This window comes from Bombus huntii, chromosome 4, assembly GCF_024542735.1.
Source record: "Bombus huntii isolate Logan2020A chromosome 4, iyBomHunt1.1, whole genome shotgun sequence".
Taxonomy (NCBI): domain Eukaryota; kingdom Metazoa; phylum Arthropoda; class Insecta; order Hymenoptera; family Apidae; genus Bombus; species Bombus huntii.
Genome location: NC_066241.1, coordinates 12116863 through 12142430, shown reverse-complemented (window position 1 = coordinate 12142430; position 25568 = coordinate 12116863). Strand labels below are relative to the sequence as shown.

The window sequence follows — 25568 nt, the reverse complement described above, 5'->3', positions numbered from 1 at the left end:
TCAACCATCTATGTAGAAAATGCTGATTAATGAAGAACAATGTTTACAACTATTCTGTAAATGATTCTACACTAAATTGATTCATCTTTCTAAGTATTATGAGATATTTAATGTAATTACGAATGTTTCCTGAAACATTGAATGCCATTCCTCAACAGAGATTATCGTAACAAAATGAAATGTTTGAAAATTTCGAACACGCGTGTGTATGTGCGCTCGCACATACAGTAACTACTTCTGTTCATTGGTTTACTAATCGAGAAACTAGTATTCTACAAAATAGAATAAGAATGAATAATCTATTCTGAGAAAGTAAATATACATACATTTACATATTCCTAAGGCTATAAATAGTACTAAATATATTCTATGCTTACGTTAGATGGTAATTAGGAGTGTATCCCATGTAAATGAGTGACACTTTCGATGAAACTGTCGTAACGACGCTTATCCCCACGGCGATATTCTAATGATTGAAATAATGGATTTTATAGATCGGGAAAAACTAAACACTAAAGCGTTAGAAAACGAAATTGCAAACTCACGTGATCGATAATGTTATTGTAGGAGAAAACCGCCAAATACAAAGAACTGCATTTCATTGTATCATGAAAAATCGTAAATTTCACGGGTTATTTTAATGAGGTAAATTCTTAATTCGCGGTATAAACGGGCTACATACTGATTGTAACTCGCACTACAACTTGGGTCGTTAGAGGTATACATTCGAGGTACAAGTAGCAAAATATCCATCTGCTTACCTTGTCTTCGATTTCTACATGATGTTGCACAGTGCTATTGTGCCGCGCACGTGCAATAAAAAAACAAAATTCAAAAGATGAATATTCCTCGTTCGGGGAAGCTTGCAATCTTGTGGGCCTCCTAACCAACGATTGTTCCCGATGACAAATCCTCTGGATGGCACTCCACTGTGATCCAACGCTTAAAAAACACATGATATCTCATTGGAAACAATTCGCGATGCAATTAGCGATAAGGAACTGAAGCGGTGTGCAAATTAAGCGCACCGTTTGAAGCCAACAGCATCAGCTGATCGGCAAAACTATGACGACGGCGATCGTAACTCTTACACGCACCGTACGAAGGAACTAGTTTCTTATGCAACGCATTAAGGAAGTTTCAAGGTTGAGGTTTATACGCGGGCTAGGTAAAGTCTTGACCGGTTTGTTACTTTATCGACTTTTACCGTCACGTACTTCACGCGTAAAAAGTAAAAATCTTTTCCTGAAACGATGTACTTCTTCGACGAAAGGGCTTTCATCCTATAACGAACGACCGTTTCTTAGATTTGCATTCGTCTAACTAGATTCTGAGAGGCACATAAAAAATTACTCGTGGATGCGTTTTATTTGACGCGAACAAATTCGTATTGTTCACTAATTGTAAAGTAGGCTTCTAAGATCGTTCACATTTTACGTCGTTTTCCCAATTTTTGACGAAAATCCGAACTTGTTTGAAATTTCGCCGCCACTAAAACGAAAAATTTTTATTTTATATTTTCGACTTCTTTTTTCGCGTAGAATCGCCCCCTTTCCGCTTGTACCACCAGTTACCAACCACCCTGTATAATTACCAGATCTGGTTCGTCTATAGCTCGGTACATTATCCGTGCATGACATGTGCCTAGAAAAGGCTATGAAGCTGAGATTCAAATTGATTTTCAATGGCTTGGTGGACTAAGATAACTAAATACTAGAGAAGATGTAGAGTTTTTCTAGAAGTGAGAATCACTTCAACAAAATAGACAGGAAGAGAAATGGGGAAAAAGGGGAAAGAAAGGAAGAAAGATAGATATGTAATATACTATTCGATATAGCATAATGCTGGACATCTACGTTAAACAACAGACGCTATTTTCTCAATTGTGGTTCCAGAGAACATCATAATAAATAGAAATGTTTCAAGATTGAGGGAGAGAGACAAACAGACAGACAAAGAGCATATATCGAGAGAGAAATTTCATCAGTTTATTAACTGAGCGGCTTAGAAATATGTATTAGTATATGTTTATTTCATACTTGGCGGATTATTGTACAATCGGACGAGTGATATAAACGGCATTTCTACTGTTGCGGACAGAACAATAGCGGCAATGAAACTACAAATAATCACTGTAATGGCAGTATAGGTCTGAAAAAACATAATATGTTATTATTACATAGGATTCATATTACTTTGAAATTGTTCGAATGAGACTACCTTATCATACTTACAATATTGGTGTAATAGAGAAAGAGAGAATAATTATCTAACGAATATAACGAAAGAATAATAATACAATTTATGAGATAAACGCCATACGTTAATTTACTGAAAGGGACGAAAATATCCAGCGATAAGATTTTGTTCACGATACCTGCAAACGTAACAAATATACTTGGGTGTAGTTCACAAAACGTTAAATAATTCGCATTACTCAAAGAGTATCTTTACGATAACTAGAATGACATTAACGTATTATTGAGTGACATGAAAAATATCGACTTACCGCCATTATTCGTAGTGCATGCAACTACGAGCCAGGCGATACCTAATGCCCAGCATGTTCTACTGAGGGCCAAATAAAGAACGGAGAGGCCTAAGGATATATTCTTGTTCGCGAGTCCGAAGAGAATCGAACAATTACATAATATTGCAAAGGACCAACCAACGATTAAGCTTTTCTGAAGCATAAATTTAATCACGCTATTGAAAGATGCAGAAAAATATAAGTCTACGAACAAACAGTATACATTACTTTTGATAAGTGCAATTTGAAATTCCATTTTGTAAGAAGGTGACATGTGGCCATTCCTATGAGGTATGGCGGTATTCTACACCACGGTCGTATATAAAAGTATGTCAGTGTCTTATATTGTTCGTCCAACCTAGGAAAGTGAATATAAGTATATTTACAAATTCCCTATTTTATAAAGAATGCTAAACATTTTGTATGCTTACGTAGGATGGTAATTCAGAGTGTACCCCGTGTAAACTAGTGATCCTATCGATGAAACTAGTGCAACAACACCTATACCCACAGCAATATTGTAATGCCTGAAACAGTCGATTTTAGAGCCCAGGTAAAAATGGGTTCTAAGGGATCAAAGAACGAAATTAGAAACTCACGTGATCGATAAAGTTAGAAGAAAGCTTCCAAATACGAAGAACTGCATATCATTGGGCAGGTACCAACTCCATGTGAGACACTGCAAACAGTACTTCTCTTCGAAACAGTTCCTTTGTGATAACGCGAACGATGTTTGCAATAAATTATCTAAGAAAGTATACGTACTAGCTCATCCCATCTATAGAAGTTGTTGATGTAAAGTATGTTAGTCCACCAATATTTGGAACACTTATCATTTGGATGCTCAACGGGAAGAAGCTCTGAGACATGATGATGCCAGGTAAAATTCAGTATCGCGATTAATATAACGACGAAATATGCAGGTGTAAGCCTTCGAAATTAATATATTTATTTTATTATCATAGAAATCTCATCGACAGTACCTTTGAAGCATTGATACTATACTATACCTTATATATCGTTTGACAATCTTTTGAAAAAATTCGTTTATCCTCTTTGCTATAGGCGGAATTCCCTGATATTTTCGCCGTTCCTTAAGAAATGAATGTGATAACAGAAAACCACTCATAAAGAAAAATGCATCCACCGATAATGTGAAGTTGCTTATGATTTGAAGGAGTAAAGTTTCAGCCATTGTAAATACAAGCCATTTGTTACCTGTATACATGAGTGACTGTATTAAAAAAATACATGGTAGATCAGAAATTGGATCGGAGTAGTAACGTTAAAAGATCGTTAAAATTAATTTCTCACTCAAAACATGAAATGCGTAGATCAATATGTGCCCCATAATAATCCATACTATTGTCAACGTTCTCAAGCCGTAGAATACTCGCAGATTATTACCACCCTTTTCCGGTTTAAATATTTCCTCTACATTGGTGAGAAATGAAAAACACAGAAGATGTTGGCTGATAGGATGCTGCTGCCTCGACTCGGGGGGTGCCGGTTTCTCGTAGTTGGGTCCGCATTTCTCATCTATTCCGTTGTTCAATGCTGTTGGAAGTTAGTCGTACGTTTCATAGATTCCCACGAAATAAACTCGAGGCGATAAAAATCAGTAAGATTGGCAACGTGAACGTAGTTTTGTGTTAAGTAATAGTTAATATCAAGTATCAATGCATGTGTAGCTTACCTATCGCGTTGTTACTTTCGGACATAAGCTTTCCCCTTTTGTTATTCAAACGCTTTCGATATACGAAAAAGTCGTAAACTGTGGCCGCTATTACGGTAACACACAACGATAGCAAAACTCCTCTGTAATCATAATTTTAAAGTTCGTAGGTGGTATTTTATCGGATGCAGATCTTGACCTATGTAATATATATCTGAAGTGACAAAAATTCAAGGTTCAAATTACGAGTTTGAAATGTACGTACATGATGCAGATCATTTTCGCAGAGAGTAGCCATTGACGATCATCCACCAAATCGGAGACTTCGATCAGCTTGAGGTGTATATTAAAAAGTTTTCCAATGAAAAGTGTCTCATTACGAAATACTTTATCGAGCATAGTGGTAACATCGCCTATGCTGCAGGATGCCGGTAAGCAAAGTCCAAGCGTGATCAAATCCTAAAATAGATGCAGTTTCTCAATTTTCTGATCGTCCGTCGTGACCGTAAAAATTCGCACGTAAATTTCATGAAATATTTTAATATTAATGATATCATCTATCAATATTATTTTAATGCGATAAATGCTTAATTGACTGCACAAACTGGCTACATACTGATTGCAATTCGCTTTGCAACTTGAATCGTTAGAGATATACAATCGAGATACTAATTCTAAAATATTCATTTGCTTACTTCGTCTTCTATTTCTATATGATATTGCACAGTGCTATTGTGCCGCGCACGTGCAATAAAAAAACGAAACTCAAAAGGTGAATACTCTTCATTCGGGTTCCGGTATATGGAATTGTTCTTTCGTATTTTCTCCGATAGAAATACCGTGCGATTTTCAGAGAAAAGCTTGCAACCTATTCGGTCTCCTAACCAATGGTTGTTCCCGACGACAAATCCTCCGGATGGTACGCCACTGGTATCCAATGCTTAAAAAACACATGATCTCTCATTGGAAACTGCTCGTGATACAATTGGCAATAAGGATCTGATGCGGTGTTAAAATTAATCGCACCGTTTGAAGCCAACAGCATCAGCTGATCGGAAAAACTATGACGACGACGATCGCAGCTTTTACACGCCCTGTACGAAGGAACTAGTTTGTTATATAACGTATGAGGAAAGTCGCAAGGTCGGGAGATGGCTCGGTAAAAAATTACGCATCTTTCACAATCACAACGTAGCGTGATGGTACCGTGATCAGAAGAATCATCGCGGTTGCACATCAGTTGTTTCTATCGTTTTTGAGTCGAATTTTCCGCGGTATAAGCATGTTCATCGAGAACATGTCACGAAACACAATCGCAAACACGATATACATTTTTTTGAATCAGGGTCGGTTATACGTATTTCGTTTGATTTGCCTCCTTCTTTCTTTTCGCTGTAATTGACTGGTGGTAGCTTCGCGGAACCGAATTCGGCTATATATCTTAAAAGTTCTATTAACCTCTTAGAGCCCAAAGTATCTGGTTATCCACTGCATTCCGAAATTCATCTATCTCCGTTCGACATCTGCTGGAATTTAGAAGATCAGCATTTTCCAGAACCGCGTACACTGGAAGTATCTTCCTTGTGGCCATCGGGTCTAGTTCGGTCGCTTGTATTAACACGTAAAAGCTTGTTAAAGATAGAAAGGATAACCATGTCCACGAAATTCTTCCGCACTTCATACTTCGAAATGAGATTTACACTTGGATTATTAAAATTGACTATCGAGGAATATCGGCAGCCACGCGAATGTATTTTGTTCTCTTGTTGGTAGTAATGCACGTTGCTGCTCTTTCGGTACTATGTTCGAAAATGCGACTGCGTCGAACGGGTTTCGAATGGCGAATGGAGCTCGAGAGACTCAAGGGTTTCCGATAAAATCGAAGCGCGATAATGCGTATTCGTAGCAGGACATATCATTGATAATGTATAACATAGCAATCATTTTAATTGCTAATAAGTTTGTCATGTTATTTCTACCGATCCAATGATGTAATCCGGTATTAGTTTTTTAAAACCCTTGTCTTTGACGTTCGTTACTTTTTACCTTATATTTTAATTTTGAAGCAAGTTTTTTAGGACATCCAGCCAATTAATATCGTTCGATATAATTTTTAATATGCTTATAATTAAGAGTTTTGACGCGAAAGCGTGAGCTGGCCTTCATCTTGCAATTTCCATAAAATTATTGCTCACTGCTGCCATTAAAATGCGAGTCAATTTTAATATATCGCTCTGAAATGCTCATTGAATGCATCATGCATTATAAAAACCATCAATCCATGAGATTCTTTTGGACCGCGGTCAAGAAGCTGCAGATTATTTTTCCTGCTCATATATCGTTTTCACATATATGGCGTTGTATTCAAACAAAAAAACAAAAAAGGAAAAAAAGATTATAATTATAGTAAATTCGATAAATTAATGATTAACGTGCATTTTTTGACCAACTCTATAGAACATTATCTGAACTATAAAATTACAGGCGACAGTATGTTCAAAACCGTTAAATATGAATGTACATTAATGATAAGCAAAATCGGAATTAAACATTTCGCGAATTTAAGTCAGCAGTAGCACAATGTATAATGATAATTCTACATTTAATTCACTTCCTTTTTCTGTGTGATTCTATCACTGACAGTGAAGGGGATACGTAAGGAATTGTAAGATACAGACCTACTCTCGTTTCCAGCTTATGTCATTTTGCCGATCGAAAATAGGTCAAGCTCTTTCGCGATCTATTTTCGTTTAAAAACTTCTATTCTTGGTCGCGGCCTCGCGTTTAACGCTTCTTCGCTAGATTTTATGTTCGCTGGTTGCGGCCAATCAACATTCCACTTTCATATGCGTGGCTGGGTAAAGTCTTCACCGGTTTGTTATTCCATCGACTTTTACCGCCACGTAATTCACGCGTAACAAATAAAAATCTTTTCCTTCGTCGACGTACTCCTTCGGCGCAAGAGCCTTTACCCGTAACGAACGCTTGTTTCTTAGATTCGTATTCATCGAGCTGGTTCCTCAAACGACATGAAAAAATGAACTGTGGGTGCGTTTTATTTGATCGACAAGACCGCGCTGTTTTCTAATTGCTAAGAATGCTTTTAGGATCGTTCAAATTCCTCGTCGTCTTTTGCATTTTCGACGAACATCCACAGAGCTTGATTGAAATCTTGTCGACTCGATCTCTACTCGATTTTTCATCTTTTTTCCTTTGTTTTGCACCCTTGCATCTTGTCGATCAAGATGTTAAGATGGCACACCGAAGTGCACATTTTTATAAAATACACACAGTACACCTTCCACGATTTATCCAATCAAAATTTCGCCTGTTCAATGTCCAAAAGAAAGTAACGATTGTTCCTTTCGAAACGACCAAAACGTAGGAATCTTCCTAAGCAATTTTATGACGTCAGCTTCCGTGGGAAAGTTCCTTTTAGCAATAGAGACAACGTTTTTAATTCTCCATGTCTATCGTGTTCTCAATACCCAAGCGTATTGTAAACACGGCTACTTCCGAATAATAATTTAACTAATCGAAACGTGGCTGCTATGATGGCAGCACATGAAAGTAATGAAACTCCTCTGTAACCAAAATTTTTAAGTTTCTAGTCGATTTTTCATTGGACGCAGATCGCGATATATAGCGTGTATGTCAATGGGTGACAAGAATTCGAATTTTCAATAACGAGCTTAGAATTTCGTAAGGAGGAGCCATTGTTGATCGTCCGTCCAATCAGAGACTTCGATCAGCCTCAAGTCCGTGAAAAAGATTTCCGACGAAAAGAGGTTTATTATTGAATACACTATCCATCATAGTGACGGCATCGCGTTTGATATACAATGCAAATAAGCAAACTTCAAGCGTCATCAAATCCTGAAAAAAAGCGCAATGTCGCGAACCTCTGATAGTTCGTTGCAATCGTGAAAGGTCGTACATAAATGTCATGGGTTGTTTTAATGAGGTAAATTTGCTGTACAGATCATAATGATGATTACATATTGATTACAAGTAGCATTGCGACTCGAATAGTTGGATATATGGATTCGAGATGTAAACACTGAAATATCCATGTACCTACTTCGTTTTTTGATTTTATGCGATATTGCAGAGCGCTATTGTGCCGCATGCGTCCAATAAAAGGTAGAAACTCAAAAGGCGGATGTTCCTCGTTCGAGTTCCTGTATATCGAATTGTTCTTTCGTACTTTCTGTCACAGAAATTGCATGCAATTTTTAGAGATCTTGGAGCAAGTCAGACGATCTCCTATAAAATAATGGTGCTCGTTGACAAATCCCCTGGGTGGCTCGCCGCTAGTGTCCAACCCTTGAAAAACACATGATTCTGTAATGGTAGCAGCTGATCTGCAAAAGGGATACACTTGGGCGACAAAGGTCATCATTTTTATGGAGCCCATGCTTCTGTTTCGGCGGTTGATTCGATGAAAAATTATGCATGTGACACAATCGCGACGTAACGCGACGTAATTGCCTCCAGGAAAACTGCCGCGGTTGCACTAGAATTATTTTCATGTTTCTTGAGTTTAACTGACTGTTTAATTTGTTGAATCGCGATAGATTGTGCGTATTTCGATTGATTTGCCTCCTTTTTCTTTTCACAATCGTAATCTGCTTTCAGTAACTTCGTCGAGCGAAGTTTGTCCAGGTATCTTGAAAGTTCTATTTACCTCTTAGTGCCCAAAGTATCTCCGATGTCAACTCGAATTTAGAAGAATGATGTTTTACAAATGGAATGTTGATTGTATAATTATTAGCATAACGGATTTCTGTTTTTCATACAACGTGTGTAACCATCACGCGATAGCAATTCATTCGGAGCATATATCTAAGAAAACGTTGTTCCGTCTGGCCTTGCTTTGTCTGCTCGCTCCTATGGCATACTTCCTTATATCTGTTAATATACATATAATAACATATTTTGATGTGTGATGTAGAAGGGGCTTTCAGAGCGTATTTTATACTTGGAAACTATCTTCGTCGATATAGTACGTACCATATGTTTGGTTTCAAGGAGGATACTATTGACTTTGCATGCACGATGTACCCCTGTAATAACTCTTGTTTTATTTCCTTTAATGTAGGTGGTTTGGCAGGGCTATAGATTGTTGAGTCGTAGTCTACCTTAGGTCAAATTATGTAGTGCTTGGTATGTTTTTAAGGATCGATACAACTGCTCTCCTTCTGTTGACAAAGACTACGTGGGCCCATACGCATTTAAATATATTAAGCAGATGGTTCGTTCCAGATTTATGGAATAGTTTTAAAATATCAAATCACTTTTTGAACTTTTCCAAAAAGTGTGTCTGCGCGTGCGAATGCGGCGAAGAAGAGAAAGTGTCGCTTATAAACCGAAGGACGTACAAAATTTCATGCACGTGTTCTTTATGTTTGTTCCAAAGAACTTCGTCACCACATGACGTTGCAGCTTGAAAGGTTAATAGCATGATGGGTAATATCAATTTTCGATTTGTTTTATGGATCCAGGCATAGCAAATAGATATAAATAGTCGGTTACATGAATGACGCAGCGGCGTTAACAGCGATAAATTTACCGATTTTATAAATTTCGATATCCCAAATTTTCCAATATTCAGTTTCCGAATTTCCTAGTTTGTCAATTCTCAAAATATCATAATTTTGAGTTATGAAAATTGAAAATTTTCATAAGCCCAAATTTACGAATTTTCAAATTGAGAAAACAAAATTCATCTCTGTTTTCACAACTTTGATGAAAATGACTAAAGTTCCTGATATCCATCTTGTTCTTGGCATATTTTCACTTATTTGGATACTTCATCTAACTAACGTACGTATCTCGAACTTCTAATTTCTCATCGTAGCAGTCTTCGTACTCAGTCATTGTCGATTTTATTGATTTTTTTTAAGATAAATGTTTACAACTTACAGTTTTTGCCATGATAATATTACATCCATATTACAAAATCATGAAAGGTTTTTCAGTGCTTATATAAGTGCTTACGTAAAGAAGAAATAGCTTAGCATTACCTATAAATTTCATGCATGGCGACGAAAATGATGTGTAACTCTAAAAACGCATTTTAAAGAAACGATCCTACTCACGAACATTACAGCGACGCGAATAAATACCCGTTATCCTTGTAGTTCATCGACTGCGTGTGTCGAATAAGTCGACAGGTTCTCAATGCGTTTGAATTTAACGCACACTGTCTAATCACGATTTTCGTTTCACTTATACTTTTGTATATTTAAAAAATCTTTATATTTAACAGGTATTTGTAACATTTTCCGTAGATTGTTATACGTTTGTTATAATAATCACCATCATAAATACATCTACAACGAACGCGAAGAATTCAGGAAGAATTATGTCGCTTCGCTTTTCTTCGTGCACTATTATACAATCGCATAAACGGCATTTCGATTGTTGCGCATAAGAGAATAGAAGCACTAAAACTACAAACAGCCATTGTAACGAACAGGGTACCCTGGAAAACAGAATTGTTATTTCATAATACAATAGTAATATTACATCGAAATTTTCCGAATGAAATAGTTTCATTATACTTACAATGGTGACGTTATCAGCATAGAAAGGATAATAAGTTGAAGAAAAAGCCGAAAGAATAAGAATAGGATTTAGAAGATAAACACCATACGTCAATTTACTCAAAACAACAAAAATATCTAGCGATAAGATTTTCTTCACGATACCTGCAAACGTATCAAATATATTTGGGTGTAATTTACAATAAGAAGAATGCCATTAACGCATTACTGAGTGACATGAAAAATATCGAATTACCAGCATGGTTCGTAGTGCATACAACTACCAGCCAGGCTATACCCAGTGCCCAGCCCGTTCTACTGAGGGCCAAATAAAGAACGACTAAGTTTAAGGGCGTGTTATGGTTCACAGGTGTAAATAGAATCGAGCAATTACATAGAATTGCCAAAGTCCAACCAAGGACTAAGAATTTCTAAAAGATTGGATTAATCACGTTATTGATAGATGCACAGAAATGTAGGTGTAACGATAAAACTGATAGAAACAGAATATGTTACTTTTGATAATCGTAATTCGTAGTTGTATTTGTTAAGAAGGTGACATGTAGCCATTCCTATGAGATAAGGAGATATTCTACACCACGGTCGTATATAAACGTATGTCAGTGTCTTATATTGCTCATCCAACCTAGGAAAGATAATATAAGTGCATTTACAAATTCCCTATGTTACAAAGAGTGTTAAACATTTTGTATACTAACGTAGGCTCGTAATTAAAAGTGTACCCCACGTAAGCGACTGACTCTATCGATGAAACTAAGCTAAAAACGCCTAAGCCAATGGCAATATTGTAATGCCTGAAACAGTCTATTTTAGTGTCCGGATAAAACTGGCCAATGAATGACTACAAAACCAAATTTCAAACTCACGTGATCGATAATATTAGGAGAAAAGCACCAAATACGAAGAACTGCATATCATTGGGCAAGTACCAACTCCATGTGAGACACTGCAAACAGTATTTCTCTCCGAAACGATTCTTTCGTAGTAACGCGAACGATGTTTACAATGAATTTCCATAGGAAGTATACGTACTAGGTCATCCCAATGGTAGAAGTTGTTTATGTAAAGTATATTTGTCCACCAATATTTGGAACACTTAGCACTTGGATGCTCAAAGGGGAGAAGTGCTGAGACATGATCATGCCAGGTGAAATTTAATATCGCTATCAGTATAACGACGAAATATGCAGGTGTAAGCCTACAAAATTAATGTATTTATTTGATTAGCACCGTATTTGCATCGCGCATAAATTAAAACACAAAGACATATTAAAATCATCTATACCTAATATATCGCTTCATAATTATTTGAAGGAACATATTCACTCTTTCTATTATAGACGGTACTCTCTCCATTTTTTGATGTTTCTTGAGAAAAATATATGACGTCAGAAAACCACTCATAAAGAAAAACGTGTCCACCAAGAATGTCGTATTGAATATCATTCGCGCGGGCACTTCATCGATCATTAGGTACAAATGCGATTTGTTAGCTGCACACATGATTGGTGTCGTTAAAAAAGTTGAGCTATCATATATCAGAAATCGGAATGGGCTATTCAAATTAAAACGCAATTGAAATTCATTTTTTACCCATAGTATTCAATCCGTACATGATCAGATGTGCCAGTATAATCCATAGCATTCCCAACACTTTTATACCGTGGAATATACGCAAATTCTCTACATCCTCTTTTACTTTAAATATTTGCCGTACATTTCTGAGCAACGAAAAACAGAGCAAATATTGGTTCATGCGATTTTGTTCCCTCGACTCTGAAGGTATCGATCCATTGTGATCGGTTTTGCGTTCCCCTTGTGTTCCGTTCTCCAATTCTATTCAAAGTTAACCATACGTTACACAGATTCCCGTGAAATAAACTCGTGGCGATCAGAATCATTAACATCCGGAATACCAGGTATTATCATATGTATCGCTTACCTTCCGTACTTCCATCTTGATGCACAATGATTTCCATTTCGCTGTTTACACGGTTTCGACGGGCGAAAATATCGTATACTGTGGCCGCTGTCACGGTAGTACACAACAATAGTAAAACTCCTCTGTAATCACAGTTTTAAGGTTTCTACTCGATATTTAGTCGAACGCCGATCGTGATACTTCTATTTATGTCGACTGAGAATTGAAATTTGGACTGTCGATTAGGAGCTTGAAATTTACGTACATGATGGAGATCATCTTCGCAGAGAGTAGCCATTGATAATCATTTACCAAATCAGTGACTTCGATGAGCCTGAAGTGTATAGCAAAAAGTTTGCCGATGAGAAGAGTCTTATCATGCAATGTTTTATCTAGCATCGTGGCTACATCTCGTTTGGTGCAGGATGCCGGTAAACAAAGTCCAAGCGTAATCAAATCCTTACAAAAACGTTCGTCACAGTCGAGAAACTCCACATTATAAATCTGATTGATTATGCTAATCATGTAAATGAGATATGTACGTGCTTACTTCGTCCGGCATTTCTTGGTGATACTGCATAGTGCTATTGTGCCGCATGCGCCCAATAAAAAAACGGAACTCAAAAGGTGGATGCTCCTCGTTCGGGTTGCGATATATCGTATTGTTCTTTCGTTTCCCCTCCGAGACAAACAGCGTGCGATTTTGAGAGAGAATGGTGCAACCCATACGATCTCCTAACCAATAATTGTGTCCGCTTATAAATCCCCCGGGTGGCACGCCACTGGTGTCCAAAGCTTAAAGAATATATGATACTGCGTTGGAAACATCTGATGATACTATTGGCAATAAGGATTTTAAGCGGTAAGGAAGTTGAATGCAGAACTTGGCGTTTCGTGTTTAAAGTCAGAAAATTCTGTTCGTTAGATTAAGAAGAACAGCTACTACTATGGCCGTCACCTTTCCGCACTTCAAACGAAGGAATAAGTTTCTTGCGCAATGTGCGAAGGAAGTGTAAGGGTCAAGGTTCAACTCGACTAAAAATTGTGCAGATGATACAACCGCGACATAATCGTCGCTAGAAGAATTCTGGCGGTTGCATAAGAGTTGCTTTTACTGTTATTAATTTTTCACGGTGTAAATGAGTTTTAAATGCAAACAAGGGATGCGACATGTCACGAAACACAGCCGCAAGCACGGTGTATAGTTATTCGAATTCTATATCCGTTTATGTTTGTACGTTGGTATGTTATGGTTATACGATTATGTGTTATATATTTAATGTGATTTGTTTTATCCTTCCTTTTGTACGCAATTGGCCGGCAGTAGAAATTCATTCACACTACCTTAAAAGTTCTGTTTACCTCTTAGACCCCAAAATATCTGGTTGTCAACAGCATTACGAAATTCATCAACCTCCATCCGACATTTGCTGGAATTTAGAAGATCCACATTTTCCAAAACCGCGTACGCGGGAAGTACCTGCCTCATGGTCACTGGGTCTAGCGCGGTCGCTTGGGTCGACACGTAAATCATTGTTAATGATAAAAGGGATAACCATATCCACGAGGAAACTTTTCCGTACTGCATGCTCTGGAATACGATTTGCATCCGGATTATTCAAATTCTCTATTGAAAAAAATGGTCAACCATACAAATGACCATTATTCTTTCTTATACGATGAAGTACGTTGTCACTCTTTCGATACTATGGTCGATCAAGAGTATGACTACTATAATATGAATGAAATGTTCAGTACATCTATTGGGTACCAACATTTTCTAGGAAGATCGCGTCAAGACTAGTCGTATCCAACAAGGAACGCACAATTTATGACGTAGGACGCTGACAATCATTGTAAATATTTCATCTTCTTGATTATCGCCCAGTTACAGAACCCCAATTAAATTATTGCAGTACTGTTGTCGGCACGTGGCTTACCGAAATCATTAATTATCAGCACGCCGATACTCTGTTGAGCAAATTTTTATCTTTTTCGGTTTTTCTTGGTCAGTATTTGATCGTAGTAGATATTTGTGACACAATACCGAACCTGCTAAGCATTTCTTCCTAGAAGTAACGATTCCCGAAATGCACCAATTTTAAAAAAAATTGCGGGGTTTCAACTTTACGGATGTTTTGTGCTTTTACAATAGCAGTTACCTCATTGCAAGAGTAGAATGATGTGTATTGTCGTTAATATTATAAAATTTGAACTATGTGTGAATTTGAACCAAGATGAGGAGGACAGCTAAATGGGGCCATTCTCTACTTACATTTTTTAATTCATTTAAAAAACTGAGACTCTAAGAGGAAATGAAACGACAGCACGCGATACTGTAGACGTTTGTGTCCAGAGTTGCGTCAAAAGATACTTGGATGTTGTGCTTTGTTTACAATTTGAAGGAGGAAAACTTTGGCGAAATACACTATGTGGATGGTATATATAACAATATCGACAATATAAATTGGAAAAAACATGATTTTCTAGTTTTCCTTGTCGATTTTCTCGGCAAAAATGTCTGCTTTCTTCGAATACGCAAAAATTGAACAGCTTCTTTACTCCACGTTTGGTGGAGAAGATGGTATCGTAAAAATGAGCTTCAGTGAGTCTCTATTCTCTAAAGGTGAACTGTTCTTACGCAAAGTCTGGTGGATAAGTTGATGATTCGAGGCACGAACGATACTGAACTAACCGTTTCTAATGGCGACACTAATCCTCCGATCGACGTTTCCGTTTGAACGATTACACGAGACTGCCGAAACTGCTTACACGGCATCCGTCCGCCGATTGGTTTCACAATGAATGCAAAAAATTCGCAATTAGCATTTTATAAGTAAATCTGTCCTCAGTGTTCTGAGTCAGAATCCCGATACTAAGTCCAATCGAACCGTTATACTCCGCTAAATTGGAAAATTACAAGATTGAAAAGAAAACTCGTCATAATGATGCATTTCGCTATTGAAACGACGATGCGCATAGAAATGCAAAACACTGCTACGAATGTTCAATGGAATGGTTTTGGGTGTTACTGTGTCGTTTTCGCAAAGTTTTGTTTCTTCAGACGGAAGAATTATTTAAAGTTATTTCGGCCCAATTATTCTTGTAATGTTGGCTAATTCGAAGTGAAATTGTAACGCATAACTATTTAGGTGATACAGTCAGTGGTGCAGACGGTAATTGAATATTTTAAGAGACGTTACGAGAAAAATTTATTGCGTCGTTTATTAGTATTAATTAATTGCTGGCGATAATGGTGTAGGAGTTTTACGATTTTATAAAAGATTCAGTTTAAAAGATTGTATTTCTTTGTTGTGCAAAACGTGAAAAGTCGTACCACACCAACCACACTTAATCGCGCTGAGAATATGTCATGTAACCATCTAAATGAAAATGCGAGCCAAATTAGTTTTATGTATTCTTTCTGCAGACAATATTGACATGAATGAAGATATGCAGATACGTTGGGTTGGAATGATAGTACAAAACGTGACAGATGGAATACAATCATTTATTTTAGTAGGGATCATTTCGTTATATCTATGACGGATTGTGTTATTCTCTATATCTCCCGTAGTTTTGAATCTTCTCGAATCGATTATCTGAAAAACAGCTTATAGAAACTTTTTTATCTCTCAATTAGTTGGGATAATTGACGTTCTCAAACTCCTGTATTGCAAGTAGTTATCCGTGACATTCATTTCCTTTCACCGCATATCATTTATTATCTTTTCGACGGTTGTCCCCATGTCTCGTCAAGTAGAACATGCTCGCCTGCTACGAATGACGCCCTGTTTCGTCAAATAGTACACAGCATTTAAAACAGGATTTAAATATTTGTTGTACAGTACTATGTAAAATAAAGGTCAAATTCTGCGTTTTGCGTAGTATCCGGGTAACAAAATATTATGGAACAACGACGCTTTGATGTCTCTAACCGAAATTGAGGATCGCTTCTTACGGAAAGAAGCTGCGAAGAGTTTCGGTTGTATAATAATTGTATAATAGTAATGTATAATACCTGTTGATCCCTGACATTTTCGAAATTTGGTATTTCTAACTTACTGTACTGCTCAGTCTGTGACTTAATGTCCTTTATTCTTTATTGTAGATAAAATTCAATACACCGAAGCAGAATTTCTTCGTATGCTTTGTGTTATATTCTATATTTATATTATTATTCATTTACATAAATACGCTTTTGCAACTTTTTATAATTGATCCCATAAAATTCTGTCCCTCCTAACAATAATAACGTTATAAAGTCATTGAACACGTATTTTATCGCTTAAGAAATTAACAGTTTTCTGCGATGACCAGCAACTTGTGACTCTTCTCTCTTCTCTCTTTCCCTCACATTTCCCTCATTTCGACATCAATTTTTCGAGTCGCTGCGCAACCCAGGTGCCCGGAGCAGCGGTCTCATCACTTGTGAAAGGAGAATGACCAGTGACATTAAATCAACCATCCTCACGAATTCCAAAATACTTAATTAAGGAGTCAGTTTGTCTTATCCGTGCCAACATGTCTCGTCCGAGATGTTATCAAATGTTTTTTTGGATAAGTCTGATCTTACATTCAAATTGACATATTACATCAAGCACACAATGTATATACCATCTGTTTAAATTAACTCTGACAATTATTCATAGTAATAAATAATCTTTGTCAGCCTTTCCTCTTTGCGACAAATAATTATTGCTGCTACATCACTTTCCAGCTTGGTGTCTCGAACATTCTATGTGCATTTGAATCCTGAATAATGGATTAGGTTTCGATCATTCTGTGCTTACCTTATGGTCTTGTGACGTGAACTTGCAACATTGTCTACGCGTTTTTTATCATGTGCTCCAAGTCTCTTTTTTTTTAAACATGCAAGGCAAATGTCAGTGTTAGGAACGAAAAACTACTGCGAGAAAGTCGCCGTGTACTTATTCTTATGCAAATACTTTTTCTCTTCCTTCAGTGATCTATATTTATTTGTATATAACCTTATTTACGTCATCCAAATTACAATATCCTCGTCTATAAAGATGAGAGAGTTCAGAGATCACTGCCATAAAGATATGTTTTTCAATATTTCGACACATGAAATGCTGAGTTCTTGTCATAAGTTTGATAATTGGAAGACTGAGACTAATTTTTGCTACCAACTTCATTTGTTTTTCTTCGTGCACTAATATTCAATCGCAGAAGTGATATAAACGGCATTTCAGTTGTTGCGGATAACAGAATAGAAGCACTGAAACTACAAGTAATCATTGTAATGGAGTAAATGCCCTGAAAAGCAGAAACGTTATTTCGTGATACTAATATTACGTCGAAATTGCCGAAATGAAATAGTTTCATTATACTTACAAAGGTGACGATATTAATGTATAAAACATAAAAATTTAAAGAGTAAGCCAAAAGTATAGTAACAGGATTAAGGAGATAAGCACCATACGTTAATTTACTGAAAGGGACGAAAATATCCAGCGATAAGATTTTGTTCACGATACCTGCAAACGTAACAAATATATTTGGGTGTAGTTCACAAAACGTTAAATAATTCGCATTACTCAAAGAGTATCTTTACGATAACTAGAATGATATTAACGTATTACTGAGTGACATGAAAAATATCTACTTACCGCCATTATTCGTAGTGCATGCAACTACAAGCCAGGCAATACCTAGTGCCCAGCATGTTCTACTGAGGGCCAAATAAAGAATGGAGAGACCAAAGGATATGTTCCTGTTCGCGAGTCCGAAGAGAATCGAACAGTTACATAAAATTGCCAAGGACCAACCAACGATTAAGCTTTTCTGAAACATAAATTTAATCACGCTATTGAAAGATGCAGAAAAATATAAGTCTAACGAACAAACAGTATACATTACTTTTGAAAAATGCAATTTGTAATTCCATTTTGTAAGAAGGTGGCATGTGGCCATTCCTATGAGATATGGCGGTATTCTACACCACGGTCGTATATAAATCTCTGACATCGTTCTATATTGTCCGTCTAGTCTACGAAAGTTAATGTAACGTATATTTACAAATTCCTTATGTTATAAAGAATGTTAAACATTTTGTATGCTTACGTAGGCTGGTAATTAAGAGTGTATCCCGTGTAAACGAGTGATCCTATCGATGAAACTAGTGCAACAACACCTATACCCACAGCAATATTGTAATGCCTGAAACAGTCGATTTTAGAGCCCAGGTAAAAATGGGTTCTAAGGGATCAAAGAACGAAATTACAAACTCACGTGATCGATAAAGTTAAGAGAAAACTGCCAAATACGAAGAACTGCATATCGTTGGGCAGGTACCAACTCCATGTGAGACACTGCAAACAGTACTTCTCTCCGTAACAATTCTTTTGTAATAACGCGAACGATGTTTGCAATAGATTATCTGAGAAAGTATACGTACTAGCTCATCCCATCTATAGAAGTTGTTGATGTAAAGTATGTTAGTCCACCAATATTTGGAACACTTAGCATTTGGATGCTCAACGGGAAGAAGCGCAGAGACATGATGTTGCCAGGTAAAATTCAATATCGCGATTAATATAACGACGAAATATGCAGGTGTAATCCTTCGAAGTTAATACATTTATTTTATTATCATCGAAATCTCATCGATAGAATTAATCATGCATTGATACTATACTATACCTTATATATCGTTTGACAATCTTTTGAAAAAATTCGTTCATCCTCTTTGCTATAGGCGGAATTCCCTGATATTTTCGTTGTTCCTTCAGAAATGAATATGATAACAGATAACCACTCATAAAGAAAAATGCATCCACCGATAATGTGAAGTTGCGTACGATTTGAAAGTGTAAACTCTCAGCCTGTATAAGTACAAGCCAATTGTTACCTGTGTACATGAGTGATTGAATTATAAAAAACATGGTAGGTCAGAAATCGGATCGGAGTAGTATAAATAAAACATCGTTAAAATTCGTTTCTTACTCGTAACATGAAATGCGTAGAACACTACGTGCCCCAGAATAATCCATACCATTGTCAATGTTTTCAAGCCGTAGAATACTCGCAGATTATTACCACCCTTTTCCGGCTTAAATATTTCTTTTACATTGGTGAGAAATGAAAAACACAGAAGATGTTTGCTGATACGATTCAGCTGCTCCGACTCGCGGGGTGCCGGTTCCTCATTGCCGGTTTCGCGTTTCTCTTCTTTTATGTGCTCCAATTCTATTCAAAGTTAACCTTACGTTATATGCATTTCCGTGATTCCCATTCCATCTCGAGGCGATAAAAATAATTAAAATTGGTTACGTGAGCGCAGTTTCGTGTTAAGTAATAGTTAATATCAAGTATCAATGTATGTGTGGCTTACCTATCCCGTTGGTACTTTCGAACGTCAGCTTCCCCCTTTCTTTATTTAAACGCTTTCGATGGAGGAAAACGTCGTATATTGTGGCCGCTATTACGGTAGCATACAACGATAACAAAACTCCTCTGTAATCAGAATTTTAAAGTTCTTACATGGTATTTTATCGGATGCAGATCTTGACCTATGTAATATATATCTGAAGTTTCAAATTGCGAGTTTGAAGCGTACGTACATGATGCAGATGATTTCCGCAGAGAGTAGCCATTGACCATCATCCACCAAATCGGAGACTTCGATCAGCTTGAGGTGTATATTAAAAAGTTTTCCAATGAAAAGTGTCTCATTACGAAATACTTTATCGAGCATAGTGGCAACATCGCCTATGCTGCAGGATGCCGGTAAGCAAAGTCCAAGCGTGATCAAATCCTAAAATAGATGCAGTTTCTCAATTTTCTGATCGTCCGTCGTGACCGTAAAAATTCGCACGTAAATTTCATGAAATATTTTAATATTAATGATATCATCTATCAATATTATTTTAATGCGATAAATTCTTAATTGACTGCACAAACTGGCTACATACTGATTGTAATTCGCATTGCAACTTGAATCGTTAGAGATATACAATCGAGATACTAATTCTAAAATATCCATTTGCTTACTTCGTCTTCTACTTCTATATGATATTGGACAGTGCTATTGTGCCGCGCACGTGCAATAAAAAAACGAAACTCAAAAGGTGAATACTCTTCATTCGGGTTCCGGTATATGGAATTGTTCTTTCGTATTTTCTCCGATAGAAATACCGTGCGATTTTCAGAGAAAAACTTGCAACCTCCTTGGTCTCCTAACCAATGGTTGTTCCCGACGACAAATCCTCCGGATGGTACGCCACTGGTATCCAACGCTTAAAAAACACGTGAACTCTCATTGGAAACTGCTCGTGATATAATTAGCGACAAGGATCTGATGCGGTGAGAAAATTAAGCGCTCCGTTTGAAACCAACAGCATGAGCTGATCAGGAAAATAGTGACGACGACGATCATAGCTTTTACACGCCGCGTACGAAGGAGCTAGTTTCTGGTACAACGTACGAAGAAAGTCTCAAGGTCAGAAAATGGCTCGATAAAAAATTACGCATCTTACACAATCACAACGTAGCGTGATGGTACCGTGATCAGAAGAATCTTCGCGGTTGCACAGGAGTTGTTTCTATCGCTTTTGAGTCGAATTTTCCGCGGTATAAGCATGTTCATCGAGAACATGTCACGAAACACAATCGCAAACACGATATACATTTTTTTGAATCACGGTCGGTTATACGTATTTCGTTTGGCTTGCCTCCTTCTTTCTTTTCGCAGTAATTGACTGGCGGTAGCTTCGCGGAATCGAATTCGGCTATATATCTTAAAAGTTCTATTAACCTCTTAGAGCCCAAAGTATCTGGTTATCCACTGCATTCCGAAATTCATCTATCTCCGTCCGACATCTGCTGGAATTTAGAAGATCAGCATTTTCCAGAACCGCGTACACTGGAAGTATCTTCCTTGAGATCATCGGGTCTAGTTCGGTCGCTTGTATTGACACGTGAAAGCTTGTTAAAGATAAAAGGGATAACCATATCCACGACGAAAGTTTTCCGTACTGCATGCTCTGGAATAGGATTTGCACTCGGATCATTGAAAATCTCTAATGAAAAAAATGGTCAACCATACAAATGACCATTATTCTCTCTTATACGATGAACTACATTGTAGCACTTTCGATACTATGGTCGATAATATGAATGAAAAATTCAGTTTATCTATTGGGTACCAACATTTTTTAGGAAGATCGCGGAATGAGTAGCTGTATTCATCAAGGAACGCACAATTTATGACGTAGGACGCTGACAATCATTTCAATTATTTCATCTTCTTGATTATCGCCCAGTTACGGAACCCCAATTAAATTATTGCAGTACTGTTGTCGGCACGTGGCTTACCGAAATCGTTAATTATTAGCACGCCGATACTCTGTTGGGCAAATTTTCATTTTTTTCGGTTTTTCTCGGTCAGTATTTGATCGTTGTAGATATTTGTGACACAATACCGAACCTGCCAAACTTTTCTTCCTAGAACTAACGGTTCCCGAAATGCACCAATTTTGAAAAAAATTGTGGGGTGTCAACTTTACGGATGTTTTGTGCTCTTACAGTACCAGTTACCTCATTGCAGGAGTAGAATAGTATGTATTGTCGCTAATATTATAAATATTGATATGTGTGTGAATTGGAACCAAGGTGAGAAGAACAGCAAAGTGGGGCCATTTTCTACTTACATATTTAATTCATTTAAAAAAATAATACTCTAACAGAAAGTGTAACGACGGCGCGCGATACTGCAGACGTTTCTGCTAAGAGTTGCATCAAAAGAAACTTGGAAGTCGTGTTTTGTTTGCAATGTGAAGGAGAAAAACTTTGGCGAATTGAGCGATGGGGATGACATATACAACTTTATCAACAATATAAATTGGAAAAAGCATGATTTTCTAGTTTTCCTTGACGATATTCTCTGCAAAAATGTCTGCTTTTTTACTCCATGTCTGGTGGAGAGGATGGTATCGTAATAAGTAGTTTCAGTGAGACTCTATCTGTGAAAGTGAACTGTTCTTACGCAAAGTCTGGTGGAGAAGTTGACGATTCGAAGTCACGAACGAAACTGAATTAACCGTCTCTAATGTCGACATTAATCCTCCCATCGACGTTTCCATTTGATCGATTATACGAGGCTGCCGAATCTACTTACGCGGCATCCGTGCGCTGATTGGTTTCACACCGAATGCAAAAACTTCACAATTAGCATTTTATGATAAATTCATTCCTCAGTGTTCTTAGTCAGAATCACGATACTAAGTCCGATGGAACCGTCATACTCCGCTAAATTGAAAAATTACAAGATTGAAAAGAAAACTCGTCATAATGATGCATTTCGCTATTGAAACGACGATGCGCATAGAAATGCAAAACACTGCTACGAATGTTCAATGGAATGATTTTGGGTGTTACCGTGTCGTTCTCGCAAAGTTTTGTTTCTTCGGACGGAACAAGTTATTTCGGCCCAATTATTCTTGTAATGTTGGCTAATTCGAAGTGAAATTGTAACGCATAACTATTTAGGTGATACAGTCAGAGGTACAGACGGTAATTGAATCTTTTAAGAGACGCTACGAGAAAGATTTATTGCGATGTGTATTATTATCTACTAATTGCTGGCGATAATGGTGTGGGAGTTTTACGATTTTATAAAAGATTCAGTTTAAAAGATTGTATTTCTTTGTTGTGCAAAACGTGAAAAGTCGTACCACACAAACCACACCTAATCCGCGCTGAGAGTATGTCATGTAACCATCTAAATGAAAATGCGAGCCAAATTAGTTTTATGTATTCTTTCTGCAGACAATATTGACAGGAATGAAGATATGCAGATACGTTGGGTTGGAATGATAGTACAAAACGTGACAGATGGAATACAATCATTTATTTTAGTAGGGATCATTTCGTTATATCTATGACGGATTGTGTTATTCTCTATATCTCCCGTAATTTTGATTCTTCTCGAATCAATTATCTGAAAAACAGCTTATAGAAACTTTTTTATCTCTCAATTAGTTGGGATAATTGACGTTCTCAAACTCCTGTATTGCAAGTAGTTATTCGTGACATTCATTTCCTTTCACCTCATATCTATTGAGAATCGCTTCTTACGAAAATAAGTTGCGAAGAGTTCCGATTGGATACCTGTTGATCCGTGACGTTATTGAAATTTGGTATTTTTACCTACCGTTGTATTGCTCAGTCTGTGTTCCATACAAATGTCCTGCATACTTTATTGTAGACCAAATTTAATACACCGAGGCAGAATTCTATCGTATACTTTATTTCATATTCTATATTTATATTACTATATTATTATATTATATTATTATATTATATGTTATATATTATTATTATATTATTATCCATTTATATAGATACATTTTTGCAACTTTTTATGATTGAACCCATAAAATTCTGCCTCTCCTAATAATAATAACGTTATGAAGTCATTGAACACGTATTTTATCGCTTAAGAAATTAACAGTTTTCTGCGTTGACCAGCAACTTGTGACTCTTCTCTCCTCTCTTTTCCTCATTTCTTATTTCGACATGAATTTTTCGAGTCGCTGCGCAACCCAGATGCCCGGAGCAGTGGTCTCATCACTTGTGAAAGGAGAATGACCAGTGACATTAAATCAACCATCCTCACGAATTCGAAAATACTTAATTAAACAGTCAGTTTGTCTTATCCGTGCCAACATGTCTCGTCCGAGATATTATCAAATGTTTTTTTGGATAAGTCTGATCTTACATTCCAATTGACATATTACATCAAGCACACAATGTATGTACCATCTGCTTAAAACAACTCTGTCAATTATTCATAATAATAATTAATCTTTGCCAGCTTCTCTTCCTTGCAGCAAATAATCATTGCTGCTACACCGCTTTCCAGCTTGGTGTCTCGAACATTCTATGTGCATTTGAATCCTGAATAATGGATTAGGTTTTGATCATTCTTTTTTTTTTATTATTATTATTATCGTGGAGGAAATCCGCACGGACACCAAGCCGCTTCTGGGGAAAACCGGCGTGGCAGTGCCGGACTCCAACCGACTAAAACCTCCACGATGACCGTCCCGGCTGCGATCGAAAGGGGCCCGGGAACTGGTGTGGGCGATATACCCCCCCCCCCCCCCGCTTGATGGAGCGGTGTGTGGCCATTGTTACACCGCGCCTCATCGCCGGAGCCGCCGTGTCAAACAGCCCGGTTCCCCTACTGGGCTGCTTTGGGGCCCCGGGGCGCTGAGCTGCCAGCGCCTAAGTTTGCACCCCACCGGGGGGCGCGGCGGACCTAGCGTACCTCACTGAAGCGCATCCATGGCCTTTGCCGCGCCCTCGCCGGTCAATCCTCTCAGGGTGAGAGTACCGCACCCTCACCCTCTCCGCGGCCTCTTTTCGAAGCATAACTTGCTCACAGAAGGAGATCACGGCCCTCCTCCTTCTCTCGCTTACCAACAATGCCTCGAGGATCGTCGGCGGCGAGAGGTCCCATCCGATTTCCGCGATGAGGTCGTGGCGCGGCCGCGCCCACGCCTGGCAGTATTCCAGCATGTGCTGCGCTGAATCCACGCTCGCATCGCAGTGGTGGTAGCGCGCGGTCGCCTCCTTCCCGATTCGGTGCAGATACTCACCGAAGCAGCCGTGTCCGGTGAGCACCTGCGTCACCCTGTACGTCAGAGGAGGTCCGCCGCCGTCCAACCAAACGTCCCAGTTTGGAAGGACGGCCCCGAGGACCCTTATCCCCGGTGCACCCGCTCTCGTGTCGAGGTTGGCGCGCCATCTGTCGAGCAAAGCTCGCTGAGTCCGAACCCTGACGTCGGCGCCCGCTGGGCCCACCCCGCCCGACACACTCCGAGTGTGGAGGTAAATCTCGCGACA

The 25568-nt window shown here is 37.9% G+C and overlaps 2 protein-coding genes and 1 long non-coding RNA gene across 5 annotated transcripts in view; 1 reads left to right on the top strand and 2 right to left on the bottom strand.

The window, feature by feature from the left end:
• Positions 1 to 25568, top strand: part of LOC126864698 (monocarboxylate transporter 10-like) — a 310627-nt gene that overhangs the window by 109772 nt on the left and 175287 nt on the right. The window lies entirely within an intron of this gene.
• LOC126864563 (nose resistant to fluoxetine protein 6-like) lies at positions 1903 to 6051 on the bottom strand. Its single transcript, XM_050616017.1, has 13 exons — positions 5664 to 6051; positions 4901 to 5145; positions 4471 to 4664; positions 4221 to 4348; positions 3845 to 4087; positions 3541 to 3748; positions 3296 to 3461; positions 3130 to 3209; positions 2962 to 3057; positions 2759 to 2888; positions 2510 to 2684; positions 2235 to 2377; positions 1903 to 2151 (listed from the first exon to the last, which is right to left on the bottom strand). The coding sequence occupies exons 1-13, from the start codon at positions 5884 to 5886 to the stop codon at positions 2029 to 2031; spliced, it is 2154 nt and encodes a 717-aa protein (XP_050471974.1). The 5' UTR covers positions 5887 to 6051; the 3' UTR covers positions 1903 to 2028.
• LOC126864718 (uncharacterized) lies at positions 11534 to 19176 on the bottom strand. The gene is made up of 3 exons (XR_007689316.1): positions 19117 to 19176; positions 18951 to 19030; positions 11534 to 11568 (listed from the first exon to the last, which is right to left on the bottom strand). It is a non-coding gene; the product is annotated as an uncharacterized LOC126864718 (long non-coding RNA).

Coding starts and splice junctions, on each gene's coding strand:
- LOC126864563 (XM_050616017.1), bottom strand. CDS start 5,886: ATGAAGTGCGGAAGAATTTCGTGGACATGGTTATCCTTTCTATCTTTA. Junction 3,749..3,844: donor CTACGCATTTCATGTTTTGA/GTGAGAAATTAA, acceptor TCATGTATACAG/GTAACAAATGGCTTGTATTT. Junction 3,058..3,129: donor CTTCTAACTTTATCGATCAC/GTGAGTTTCTAA, acceptor CGACTGTTTCAG/GCATTACAATATTGCTGTGG.